Raw genomic sequence first — 13,206 nt, forward strand, 5'->3', positions numbered from 1 at the left:
TAAGCTTTACTCTTCACAGGAGTCTTGTTCCCAAAAGTAACAGCTGGGAACTGAGGCACTGAGAAGCCAAGTGCCTTTCTCAGTGTCATGCTGGAAGTCTGTAGAAGAGCAGGGAAGTAAAGCCAGATTTCCACATCCTAGGTAACACCAGAACTACTTCCACTGAGGCCTATGAGCAATGAAAGCTGCAGGAAGTGGTGTGGACCAGGGCACCATTTCTTGCATCTCCCTTGGGCCAGAAATTGCAGTTTGGACAGGAGCTTCAAGAGGCCATATTATAAAGTGCTGGTGGTCTGCCAGGGTCTAACCCTGGCAAGCCATGTCTAGATTATTGCCCACATTTGTCTTAGTGGCTAGCCACTAGCACTGCTGACTATGCAAAAGTTTCCAGATTGTTTGTGAAACTGTGGCTCTCTGCCATATAATAGTGCAAAGCATCATCCAACAGTTTTCAATTTTTTGGAGAGGAGTCCAATTTTCTTGGAGAGATTTAGCTGGTAGCAAGGAGTAGACTTCCCACCAGTGGAGGAGGACCAGGAAAGATAGAAAAATGTGGATTTAATTCAAAGCTAATTGGGAAAGTACAGTATCAGGGTTGAAATCTCGTTAGCTGGAACATGTTATCTGATACAAATAAGAATATAATAGGACAGTTGCATGACTCTTGTATGCAGCCACAATAAATTATTAAAAGGCAACAGACCAAAGCTTGAAAACACCCAAAACATGTACTGTCTGACAGCAGGCAGGAGTAGGGAGGGAGCAGGAAGCCATGATACCCACTCTCGGTTGCCAGCCCAGATTGCATCTCTGCATACATCAGGGTACAAAAGGACCCAAAAGCTCTTTTATCAACTATGGACCATGCCCTTTGATGTTCCTCTGCACTGTGCCAGGCAGGTACCCACTCATCACCTAACTATTCAGTTATTCCTGCTCCTTTTTCCCACATGTCCCCACCAACTAGTCAATACCCAACCCCACAAAATAACTCTCCAGGTCTAGAACTGTTGCCCTCAATGGAAGCTCCTACAAAAGGTGCTACAACCTGGTCTTGCTGGGTACCATGTGTCCCCAAAGTCTCTGCTGGAGCACTGCCATTGTGCCAACTCATAATGTTGAGTCTCGTAACATGATGTCCTTCTGAAAGTTGCAGTTTCTGAATTTATGTGATGAGCTGAGACTTCCAGCTCTCACTTGAAGAAACAAGTACATTTTTAGCCCTTATTCCTCTGTAAACAAAACTTAAAAACATGACCCAAGTGTACTCTGAAAGTTCAGAACCCAGAAGGCAAAGATCAAGACCTCAATATTTAATTATTTTTCAAAACTGCATGAATTTAAAGTCAATCTCCTGATTTTTTTGGTGGCTCACTCATGAGTATGGCATTGAATTTACCCAGCACAACAGTGGGAAGCATTATCCTCTGCTAATAAAGAACCAGACATAAGACCTTTATTGTCCACACAGAGGAGTTTTGTTTTCTTTACAGGCTCAAGTGAAAGACCCCTATGAAGGGAAAGCAAGTCTGCTCCTTAGCAGGGAAGAAGAGGTAATAATGCATCACTTAAAAGAGGTATTTAATACCTATTTTGCTTCAGTCTGGATTCACACCTGGATAAATAACACAGTATTAGCAAGATGGAAGGAACACCAGCCAGAATAGGAAAGAACAGATTATAGAATATTTAGATAAATTAGATGTTCTATTCAATTCAGCTGGGCCTGTAAGGAACTTGAAGCAATCTTGGAAGCATTAGTGATTAGCTTCAAGAATTCACAGACAACAGGTGAGGTCACAGAAGACTGGAGAAAGGTAAACCTAGTATCTTTCTTCAAAAGGGGAACAAAGAGGAGATGGAACATTTGGAGCCAGTCAGCCTAGCTTTTATACTGGAAAGATTCTGAAACAAATTATTCTACAGTTGTAAGCAGATAGAGAGAATAATAGGGTGATAAAGAAGAGCGAGCATGGATTTGTCAATAACAAATCATGCTAAATGAGCCTAATTTCCTTCTTTGACAGGGTGGCCTAGTGGATAGGCAGGAAGTAGTAGATATGATTTATCTTTAGTAAAGCTTTTGACACTGTACTACATGATACAGTAACTCCTCACTTACAGTCATCCCTGTTAACATTGTTTCATTAGGTGGCTGATCTATTAGAGAACATATTTGTCTGAAGTCGTGCAATGTTCTAAGATTGTTTGGCTCACCTTGCCTATTTGCCTGTGCAACCACTCTGGCCACTTGACATTCCAGCTAGGGGGGTAGGCAAGTCCCCAACCCTGCTTTCCTGCAGGAGCATCATGCAGGCAGCATGGGACAAGCTGTAGCACCAGATGGAATGGGGCAACCCTCCATGCCCTAACTTCGCTGTGTCCCTGCCTCAACCAAGCTTCATCATTGGTGAGTGCAGAATTAAATGGTTTAAAATTATTTAAAACTTATATTGTATATGTCTTTTGTCTGGTGAAAAAAATTTCCTGGAACCTAACACACAAACACCCATTTACATTAGTTCTTATGGGGAAATTGGATTTGCTTAGCATCATTTTGCTTAAAGTAATATTTTCAGGAACATTACTATGACATTAAGCAAGGAGTCACTATATTCTCATGAGCAAAAGTAATATGATCTAGATGAAATTACTATAAAGTGTGCTCAGAACTAGTTGAAAAAACAGGGAGAGCAGTTATCAATTGTTTGCTGTCAAACTGGTAGCACATATCTAGTGGGGTCCTGCAGGGCTCTGACCTTAGTCTGGTACTAGTCAACATTTCCATTAATGACTTGTATATTGGAATAGTTCATAGGCTTATAAAATGTGTAGATGACACTAAACTGGGAAGGGATGCTAGCACTTTAGGGAATGGGGGTAGAATTTAAAAGACAAAATTGGAGAATTGGTCTGAAATCAACAAGAAGAAATTACATAAAGGTAAGTGGAAAGTATATTACATTATAGGGGTGTTCGTGTATAGTCATTTAAATAATTAACCGATAAGCCTAGTTTATTGGATAATCCAGACTAGGTGGGGAACAATAAGGGAGGGAAACAGGAGCTGGTGTCCAATGAGAGCTGGTTTAAAAGTCAGCTCCCCGTGTATGTTGAGTCCCCTGGAGCCATCTGCCCCAACTTCTGCCTCGCACAGAGGAGGCAGTATAGGGGGCAGGCAAGAGTTAGTGTTCAAGCACCAGATCCCGCAAAGTTACCTGTCCCCCACTCTCATGCAGAGTAAGGGGGGCAGACAGGAGCTGGTACACAACAGAAGCCGGTGTTCAAGCCAGCTCCCCATTCATATTGGCTCACAGAGATGCCTGCTCTCCCCCTGCAGTATGAAGGGGGAGACAGGGAGGAGCTGATATGTGTAGGGTGCTGGCTATGCAGAGCTGCCAGCCTCCCTTTGCTTCCTTCCATAGAGGCACCAGGAGGAGGGATAAGGGGGAGGCGGAATCTGGTGCTCAGGGAGAGCTGGCTTAAAAGCTGATGTATCAAAGGCAGCAGCATGGGGGAGGGGGCAGCAGATGGAATCCCATGGAACAGCTCCTGTCTGCAGCTGGTCTGGACTCACTGTAGACCAAGGGATCAAGGCTGCTCTATGGGATACTGGACCAGCCTCTGTCTGCGGGGAGCGGGGGTCCCCCCTGGAGAGGGGCTGCTGCTGCCCCGCACTGCTGCCTTTGTATCAGAGACAGCAGCGTGGTGCAGCAGGCAAGAGCCAGTCTGTGTGGGGAGCTAATATTAAACTAGTTCCCTCACAGACTGGCTCCAACTCACAGCCTGTGCTGTTGCCTCTAAATACAGAGGCTGCAGTGTGGGATGGCAGGGGGCTCCCCAGAGTGAGAGTACACTGGCTGCCAGCCCCACCCTCTGGGAATATTATTGTGACCGTATAGCCAATATTTTTTTTGTGGCTACACAATTGCTAAAATAAATGTTATCTAACATTCCCTACTACATTTCTGAAGGAAAAAATCAAGTGTACAAATACAAAATGGGGAATCCCTGGCTAGGCAGAAAAGGATCTAGATTATAGTGGATTACAAATTGAGTAAGAGCTAACAATGAATGCAGTTTCAAATAAGACTAATACTCTAGGTTGTATTAACAGGAGCATCATATGTAAGACACAGAGGTAATTGTCCCATTCTACTTACCACTGAGGGGGCTTCAACTTAGGTAGTCTCATTTTGGGCACTCCACTTTATGAAGGACATGGACACACAGGAGAGTCCAGAGGAGAGCAATAAAAGATTAGAAAAAAAGATCTGATTCATGAGGCACGTTACAAAAATGGGGCATGTTAAGTCTTGAGAAAAGAAAACCGAGGGACAGCCTGATATCGGTACTGGAATAGGTTACCATGGGAGGTTGTAGAATCCTGATCATTGGAGGCTTTTTAAGAACAGATTCGACAAACACTTGCCAGGGATGATTCAGGCATATTTGGTCATGTCTCACTAACTGGGGAATAGTGGTAGAAATGTAGCCGTGTTAGTCTGGTGTAGCTGAAACAAAAAACAGGACTATGTAGCACTTTAAAGACTAACAAGATGGTTTATTAGGTAATGAGCTTTCATGGGCCAGACCCACTTCCTCAAATCAAATAGTGGAAGAAAATTGTCACAACCATGTATACCAAAGGATACAATTAAAAAAATGAACACATATGAAAAGGACAAATCAAATTTCAGAACAGAAGGGAGATGGGGGGGGGAGGTAAATGTCTGTGAGTTAATGATATTAGAGGTGATAATTGGGGAAGCTATCTTTGTAATGGGTAAGATAATTAATGTCTTTGTTTAAACTTAGGTGTATAGTGTCGAATTTAAGCATGAATGACAGTTCAGAGGATTCTCTTTCAAGTGTAGTCTTAAAAGGTCTTTGAAGCAGGATGCAGGTAATCAAGTCATTGAGACAATGTCCTTTCTGGTTGAAATGGGAAGAAACTGTTTTTTCTTTGTGATCCTGTCTAATATCTGTTTTGTGGGCATTGATTCTTTGGCAAAGTGTCTGAGACGTTTGTCCAATGTACATAGCAGACGGACACTTTCAGCACGATAGCATAAATTATATTTCTGGATGAGCAGGAATATGTGTTCTTGATCTTATAACTCACTTGGTTAGGTCCAATAAAGGTATCAGCAGAGTGAATACGTGGACAACGCTGGCAATGGGGTTTGTTGCAAGGGAAGGTACCAGGGTTGGTATTAGTGTGGTATGTCCTGTGGTTGTTGGTAAGAATCATCTTGAGGTTAGGTGGTGGTCTGGGGAATGGACTTCATAACCTCTTGAGGTCCCTTCTGGTCTTTTTAAGACTGTAATAAATACTCCTGGAGGAATTTTGCATCACTGTACATGGGCCCTGCAAATTTCTTTGCTTCACTGCAGAAAAATGACTTCTGATGGGAAACAAGCAAAAGTGGTCATGCAGTGCAGGCAAGTTAGTTTGGGCACCCAGAGCAGCTGGCAGAGACATAAATCGCTACCGGGGAGGGGAGACTTGGCAGTCATGTGTGTGAAACAGTCTATTCCTCTCACTTACTATTGCGTAGAATCACCATGCTTGAGATATTTTTGAAGACATAGGCAACATCCATGGTAAACTTTATAAAGATATAAAATCTTACCATATATTTTAGAAATGTCTGTCTGTCTTGTCTGTCCACCTGAGAGTCCGTTTTGTTCAAGAACTCCTCCTAAACAGTAAAAGCAAGGACCACCACATTTGGTATGCAGCTTCCTCTTGTAACTTAAAGCAAGATCAGGGTTTGAGTTGTGCCAAAATAATGAAACATGCAGAGAATTTGATTGTTTCTCATACAATGAAAAGAGAGGGGCCCTGTAGGATGATGTTATAATACAGCAGAATAACCACAGTGGGGAAGCAAGGGGCCAGAGATGGGGACTGGGATAGCTATAATACCATTGGGCTAGCAGGGGGCAGGGGTGGATAAAGAAACAGCTATTATATATTTCAGAGAATTTGTCCATTTATGTGTACCCCCGCTGGGGGACATATATCTCTACCCCAGCTATACCAGCTGCAGTGGCCATGCACTTATTTGAGTTAAGGACCTGAGCAACTCTAGGTAAATCTTCTAGTTTACAAATATAGCATAGTTTGGCTTCATATTTAATTGGTTTAGACTTAGATATATACATACACACGCTAGAAAGAATTACAACACTGCTCAGGTCCTTAATTACTTCTTTTGTTTGTCTTCATTTTAAATCATTGCTCTGGGATACACACTGGGATGAGAGGTTCAGGATGCAGGCTACCCCAGGGAGTAAGGATTACTCTAGCCATCTCACCACAGCAGCTTGGGGCCAGATGAGAAGCACTTCTCTATGGTGCTGCAGCTCCAGCAGGCACAGCTGGGGGAGGGGTACATGTCCCTTGGCTGGGGCAGATTCAGGTTTGGCTGCCCCCTATAATTCCCAGAGCGAGGAATGCAAACTGTGAACTTTTCCCTTGCTCTCTGATTAAGGGGAACAACCAGCAATGTTCCAGTATGAATTGGGGGAGGTGCACTTCAGCCTCCCCCCAAGGGCACCTGGGGAAGGGAAGGCTTGGGAATAGAGCATTCCCAGATGAAGGAAGTTGAGCTCCCAGCCAATCCTTTTCACCTGCCTGGTGATTGTTTCTTTTCTGCATGGTTTCATGAGATGCAATCCTATTCCAGCCACATCTTATTTTCCTGGCACAACCAAATACTTACTTTGCTTTAAGTTATGATAAGAAGAAGCTGGTAGTCCTAGCTCTTACTGTTTAGGAGGAGTTCCTGAACAAACAAACAGACAGACAGACAGACAGACAGACACACACACACACACACACACACACACACTTTCTAATATATCTACTTTAAAAGTGGATATATAATAATTTTTAAAGTAAGATCTTTACAATGCAATTTGGATAAGTAACTTCTATAGAGCTGGAATTCCATGTAGTCTTATAGCAACTTTAGTGACAAAAGTAGCACAGCTTGTAACATGATTTATGTGTATGCTTTGCATTATGGTGTATTCATTATTTTAATAACACTTAACAACTGTGTCAAAAAAAAATTCCAACTTTTTTATTTAAGGAAAAAGTTATGTCACAATCTTAGCCTCATCTAATTGGACAGAAATTTCCTTTGTCCTTGAAACAGCAAAGTAGAATGTGTACCCAGGAGCTAGAGAATGAGAAAGTATCTGCCTTTGCATTTGGCAGGCCTGAATTAAAAAAGCTCCCTGCATGAGCTATAATTTTTTAAATACTGACCAGTACCCTCCTCCTCAGATTCAAATACACAGTTTTAAATGTCAAGATAAGGCCATTAAAAATATTTTGGAACAATGCACAGAACATCAGTGACCTGAATACACAGACCACGATCCAGCAAAGCACTTAAGTGTAGTAGTCTATTGTAGTCAATGAAATCACTAAGATATGTGCTTAACTTTAGCGTGTGCTTTGCTGGATTGGAGCCTAAGTCTTTTTCTAGTCAGAGATAAACAAAATGAGTGTTGAATCCACACAACATACTTCTGTCAATTTTGTTTTTTAAAAGTACCACATGAACTACAATGGCTCAGTTATTTTATTTAGAAAATTCTTCATTGCATTTTTTAATGGAAAGGCTATCATGCCCTGTGTTCAGAATGTCAATGCATTAAAATGGTGCACTGCAGAGAATGTTAAAATTCCACAGGACTATGAAGCCACACACAAAACTGTCAGTTCTTTTAATAACACGTAACAAATACATTAGCATACACACATTACACAGGTACGTGTGAGAAAAAGAAAAGACATAAATGAGCTGTGACTACTCTAATGCTTCTTACAAGAATGGATGTACTGTACTAGAAGCAACGCTTTGGACTCTAGTGCATTGTTATGACTTGTTCTTCTTTCCCATTAATATTTGTATAACTACTTTGCAGATTTGGGGTGAGGAGTTGTTTTTTAAAAAAAACAGTATTTATACCCTGGACTATGTTTCCAATGCACTTCTTGATTAAAATTAACATTTTCCCGTCCTGTAACTTGGTTACACCTTACATTTTCTGCATGTATTTCAGCCTGGGAAGAGATCATAACCTTTCTTCACAAATGCACACTTCACTGTACTTATTAATGCCTTTGTGACCTCCATACTATCTTATTGCAAGGAGCTCTACTGATCATTTGGAAACTTCAGGTAGTGCAGAATAGGGTTTACCCACTTACTAAATAGCATTGCTCATAATGAGAATGATTATTTTTCCATGGTTTTAATCTAGGAGGTTCTAAAAGACTTGTGTCATCATTGTTCTGCCAATCTCCATGTTTGATCACAACTGTGATCAGGTGAAATGGGAGATAATTTGGGGCAAGTTGTTAATTGGGAGTCCTCTATACGGAAATTCACTCCCCAAGTTGATTAGATAGGGCCCATATGTATTGACTCTGTTGCCTGGTTCACCTTTTATAAAAGCTTTTCCTGGGCTGCAAAGGTCTTGAGGTTTTTGAATGTCAGAAGAGTCTCCCTTTTTTGGGGGGGGATAGGGATTCAGAGTCAATCAACTGGCTTTAAGTCAGTAGGATAACTCTTTAATTTCTTGTGTAATTATGTATTAGAGTCCAGCATTCATTTGGGTTTCAATTGGCCTATTTTATAAATTTTTTCATAACCCATAATTTGACACGGCATTGTTTAACCGCATGTCAAAAGTAACCACACTCCAGTAGCTTTCTCTTTAAAGAGATTTCTTTACCATTAACTTTGTTACAGTAGGCACAGCTTGGACACTGTTAGAGTGACAAGGACTATTTCCTTAATTACTGTACATTGATAATAGCATTTACTCTGGCAGCTCCAGTGCTATTCAATCAAGCGAGATCCAATACAAAAAAGCTGATTTGCCAAAAAAGAGATTAGCATAAGTGCCTACAGTCACACTCTATTTTTGAAGATAAAGCTACTGTCTCTGTGAGCATTTCTTATTAGAACTTTAGAAGATAAAATGAATTACTCTCATCTGAGATATTTGGAGAGAATTGCACTGAATCTCAGTTTTTGAGATTAAATGCATTATTAAAGAAACAATGAAAACACTATAAAATAAAGGACTGATCAAATCTGTGTTTCAAAGTGGTAAGCAGCATAGCAAAGGTATATTTATCTCATGTGGACATGAATATTTGTTTTTTGTGGTGAATTCTGCACTCCCTAATTTTGTATTGCTGGATTTAGCCATCAGCCTATTTTTTGATAACTAAAGTTGTTGGATTTTTTAGAATTAAATGCCATTATTTATAGTAGATCTTGTACATTCTGGAAACTAAGCCTTCAGTGTTATGTTCATTTGCCAGCAGAAGGGCAAACGGTATTTAAATGGTGAACTAAAATGAGATCAAGTTTTAAAATCAAACTGCAATGGGATAAGACAGAGATGGTAAATGGGCATTAATCACCATACAGGCTTAATTCAGCTTTAAGCAGTCTTGGGGAAAACACCAAGACTCATTCACATAGGATCTGATCCCACCAACACTTATGCATATGAACAACTTTGTTCATGGGTGTAGTCCCACTAATATTCAAAGTGTTTAATAAGATCGGACCATATTCTGCCTTAGCTAAAATAGCAACTACATAATCATTTTTGTCCTAAGAGGATTTGAGAGTATGAGCATTTGTAACCTCACTCAAATCATCACCTTATGCATGATAACACATATATGGCCAGGGAGCATAAAGATCCATTTTTCCATGTTCTATCTCTTGCCACAGTCTATTACCATGACATCAAGATCACAGAAAATCAGTTATTGCCAAAGACGGGCCTCCTAAAACCATGGAGCTAGTACCTTCTCATGAGACTGAGCTCATTGTCTTAGGGACACATTTAGTAATCACAAATCCCAGCTTAAAATATTAGCCCATCTCTGCTCTTATTTCAATACTTGCACAATGGAACTACTACCTCAAATAAAAATTCCAAATGGATAGCAACATTTCCATAGATATTTACAATTCTTTGTGACCAGGCAGTTTTATTAGATGTTTGGAAATACTAATATGCTTCACCATTTAATTCCACTCCCCAAATACAAAACCATACAGCTCCCAAACTCAAGCCCATGGCAAGTTTAAGATCCTCTTTGGGATTGTCTCAAACAGTAGTAAAAAAGATTCAACAACCACAGTGACTGCAAGATGATCTGGCCTTGGCTAGGAGGGGAGTAGCGAAGGGATGAGGTAGAAGCAGGGAGGTGGGAAATGGGGCAGATATTCATTGTTTATCTTTTCAAGAAGCAGCAAAATGAAAACTTCAACAAATCCTTAATCCCGATTGTAGAAGAGAGACAGTGATGTAACTGTTCTCAGGGAACAATATTCTTATTTTGTGGAAGGAGGTGAGCCAAGATACTTAAGCTCTAGAGAACCTTTAACACAGGAAGCTATTTATCATAACAAGCTTGGTTGATACTGCTCCCATACTGAACCAATTAGATTATCCTATTCCGTCATACTTCATAACCTGGGATGATAGGTTTCCAAGCATGGTACAGTGCAGTAATTGAATTTTGATCAAACACACATGGCTCATAACCCTGTATGTGAAACTTTCAGAACAGTTCACAGCTTTTAAATATCCAGTCAACATGTTGCCAAAAGTACAGGATGTACTTGATGCAAGTGGGAGAGAGGACAGAGAGAGTGTGCTGTAACTTGGTACAGCTGTAAAATAAATATTTTTTTATTCTGATTCTGTTCCTACTTTTGCAACAGAGCTGGGAGAAAGACCACGAATGTCAAGTCAATCACGTTTTATCCCAGCCCCCTTAGCTCCCAGATACACACATTACCACAAGCTTTTAAATTCAAGATACTGTCTTAGATACCAGGAATTGTATCTGTTAGCATGAAGTTCATTGTTTATGCTTATTTAACAAAATACCTGAAAAGTGCACATCATTCTCTTAATAGGACTACAATGGATGAGATAATGAAATGACAATCCTAAAAAATATGTATTCCTCTTTTCTCCAGCTTCTGCTACTACCATGCAATCCATACAGTGAGGTAGTTCTACTCTCTTCATACTATGCAGAGACAGTCAATCACACAGATGTTGCCACGAGTTAAGTCCTTAGCAGACAGTAGCTTCCTATTACATGTTCTGAGTCCATCTTCCTTACAGAAAGGGATTTGAAAGAGGTCTCTAAAGAGAACAGAAAATATTAACCATTTCAATCCCTGCTTCATCCATCAAGTTAGATAAGATGTTTGCCATAAAACATGCCCAAAGCAAAATAACCATTGTGTGTTTTGGTACTTAAAATAATATGTTTGATAAATACAAGATACAGCTGCCATCTGGTCTATAACCACCCTAATGTATGTAGGGCTTTTCAGAGCTGTGGTTCCCCAATCTACATGCTTCAGTAAGAGCTCCAAACTCCAATCTCATGCAATTCTCTGGGAGTATACATTACTGAAACAAATTTACTACTGATTCAGCTGAGAGCTTTGTTTATACTACATTTCATCCAAATGATGAAAAAAGATTATCCTATTTTATTCCAATTTTATTCTATGGACTGCCCACTATTGGAAAACAGGTGGATAAGATAGGAAAAAGTTACAGCTTCCAAAAGGGAAAAATAGTACTTTCTAGATTTAACCAAAATGTGGACCCACTTGGTCTTGACTTTGGGTCAAGACCAAGTACAGTGACAGAGTGAAACCACCAATTTAAACTTTCTAAATTCAGAACAGAGTCCAGGAAAAAAATTAACTAACTTAAGCTGTTTCAAAGAGGAGGAGGAGAGAGAAAAAAACGTAGTGTGCCACATATCAAAACTGGGTCCAAGTTTCAGCTCAAGGCAAGGTTAAAAAACAGGCCTGTTATAATCCTCTTAAAGAGAGGATTTATACAGCAATTATAGTAATGGAAACTGATCTTTAAAATTCTTATACCAGCTACAGACCTGCTGTGTCATATGCATCTGCAGAGGCTGCTAGCTACTTTTCTCACAGGTTGAAGAGCACTGCAATCTTGAGAACAGACCGTTCAAACCTACAAAGGCAAAACTATCAAAATGGAACATGGGCATGTTTAAGATCTAATTAGGTTCAGGGCTAAAGATCAAAAATCCTAGAAGCAGCTGGGAATATGCTAGTTTTGTCTTTTAAAATGGAGAGGTGTTGTGCAATATATTTTAATTTCTTGTTCATAGAATTTGTGGAACCAGGTTTTCCTTTCACACTGTGTAAACAGGTTTAGAATACATTTGTTTTTATCTTTCCGTTTCCTTTTGTTACAGCCTGAGGTCCACAGAGACAACACAATGGTAACAGCGTCCTGTTCTGGCACAAATTCACCACATACTCACTCTTCTGTTAATCTTTGTTGTGCGAGAAAGAACATGAGTGCTAACTCTTCGCCTGTGTAATAAATAACAGCTTCAGCAGACCTAGCAATTCAGCTCTGGGGTTTGCTTCCATCTACAGGAAGCAGAAAGTAAAAAAGAAAAATCATGCTCTCAAACTTCCGCTGTACCTTATTTTTCAGGTCTAGAACCTACAGCAAGGCCTGCGGCAGTCATCTAGTCCAGCCTCAGTTCTCCTGATGTCATTCATATAAAGGACTCCTGGATTAGATGGCAGGTGATCTCTAAATACTAATTAATATAGTTTTGAAGAAGTCCAATTTCTCTAGAATCCTTCAGAAGTTGTGGAATGAGGTCCACAAGAGAGCTATTTTTGGTGACTGACACATGAATGAACAGGGCATTACATAGCACATAGTTGGAACTATGCCTTAAAGTGGAAAAAATACCAGGACAACTGCGCTTGAAGTATTAGAGACCTTTTTGGTCTTCTAATATCGGATTAAACATTTGGAGAATATTACAAAGAAAGATATCAATTCTGACAGCGTTTGGTAGGACTAGAAAGCATCACAGTCCAACAAAGACTTGCTTTGGGTGGGGGCAGGGAGAACAGAAGCAGTTCCTGATTAAAATCTCATCTAACAAAACACTAAAGGCTCACGCTTGCTTTGATGAAATAGGGCCTATGTTACTTTTGTAGTTTACTGCCTCCTGCAACTGATGGTTGAAAAGAACATATCTAGTACATGACTGAGTGCTGATTAAGATACATGCCCATAGTGAGAGAAAAGAACTAGTGTAAAAAGCCTAAGTCCAGA

The 13,206-nt window shown here is 40.2% G+C and overlaps 1 protein-coding gene across 5 annotated transcripts in view; it reads right to left on the bottom strand.

Annotated features, from left to right (window-relative positions):
• The window catches only part of TM2D1 (TM2 domain containing 1), a 66,197-nt gene that overhangs the window by 15,304 nt on the left and 37,687 nt on the right, over window positions 1-13,206 (bottom strand). For 2 of the 5 annotated variants that reach the window (XR_012905895.1, XR_012905894.1), the window contains exons 8-9: window positions 11,984-12,072; window positions 10,016-11,214 (exon numbers count right to left, since the gene is read on the bottom strand). The exons of 1 other annotated variant lie outside the window; for it this stretch is intronic. Coding sequence is in view for 1 of the 4 variants with exons in the window: in XM_075936134.1 (XP_075792249.1) it covers window positions 11,135-11,214 (80 nt within the window). In the remaining 3 variants the exon portion in view is untranslated. Of the gene's footprint in view, window positions 1-7,072; window positions 11,215-11,983; window positions 12,073-13,206 lie in introns of those variants that run through there. 2 more of the 5 variants (XM_075936134.1, XM_075936129.1) reach the window with 2 other exon arrangements.

This window comes from Pelodiscus sinensis, chromosome 9, assembly GCF_049634645.1.
Source record: "Pelodiscus sinensis isolate JC-2024 chromosome 9, ASM4963464v1, whole genome shotgun sequence".
Classification (NCBI taxonomy): Eukaryota; Metazoa; Chordata; order Testudines; family Trionychidae; genus Pelodiscus; species Pelodiscus sinensis.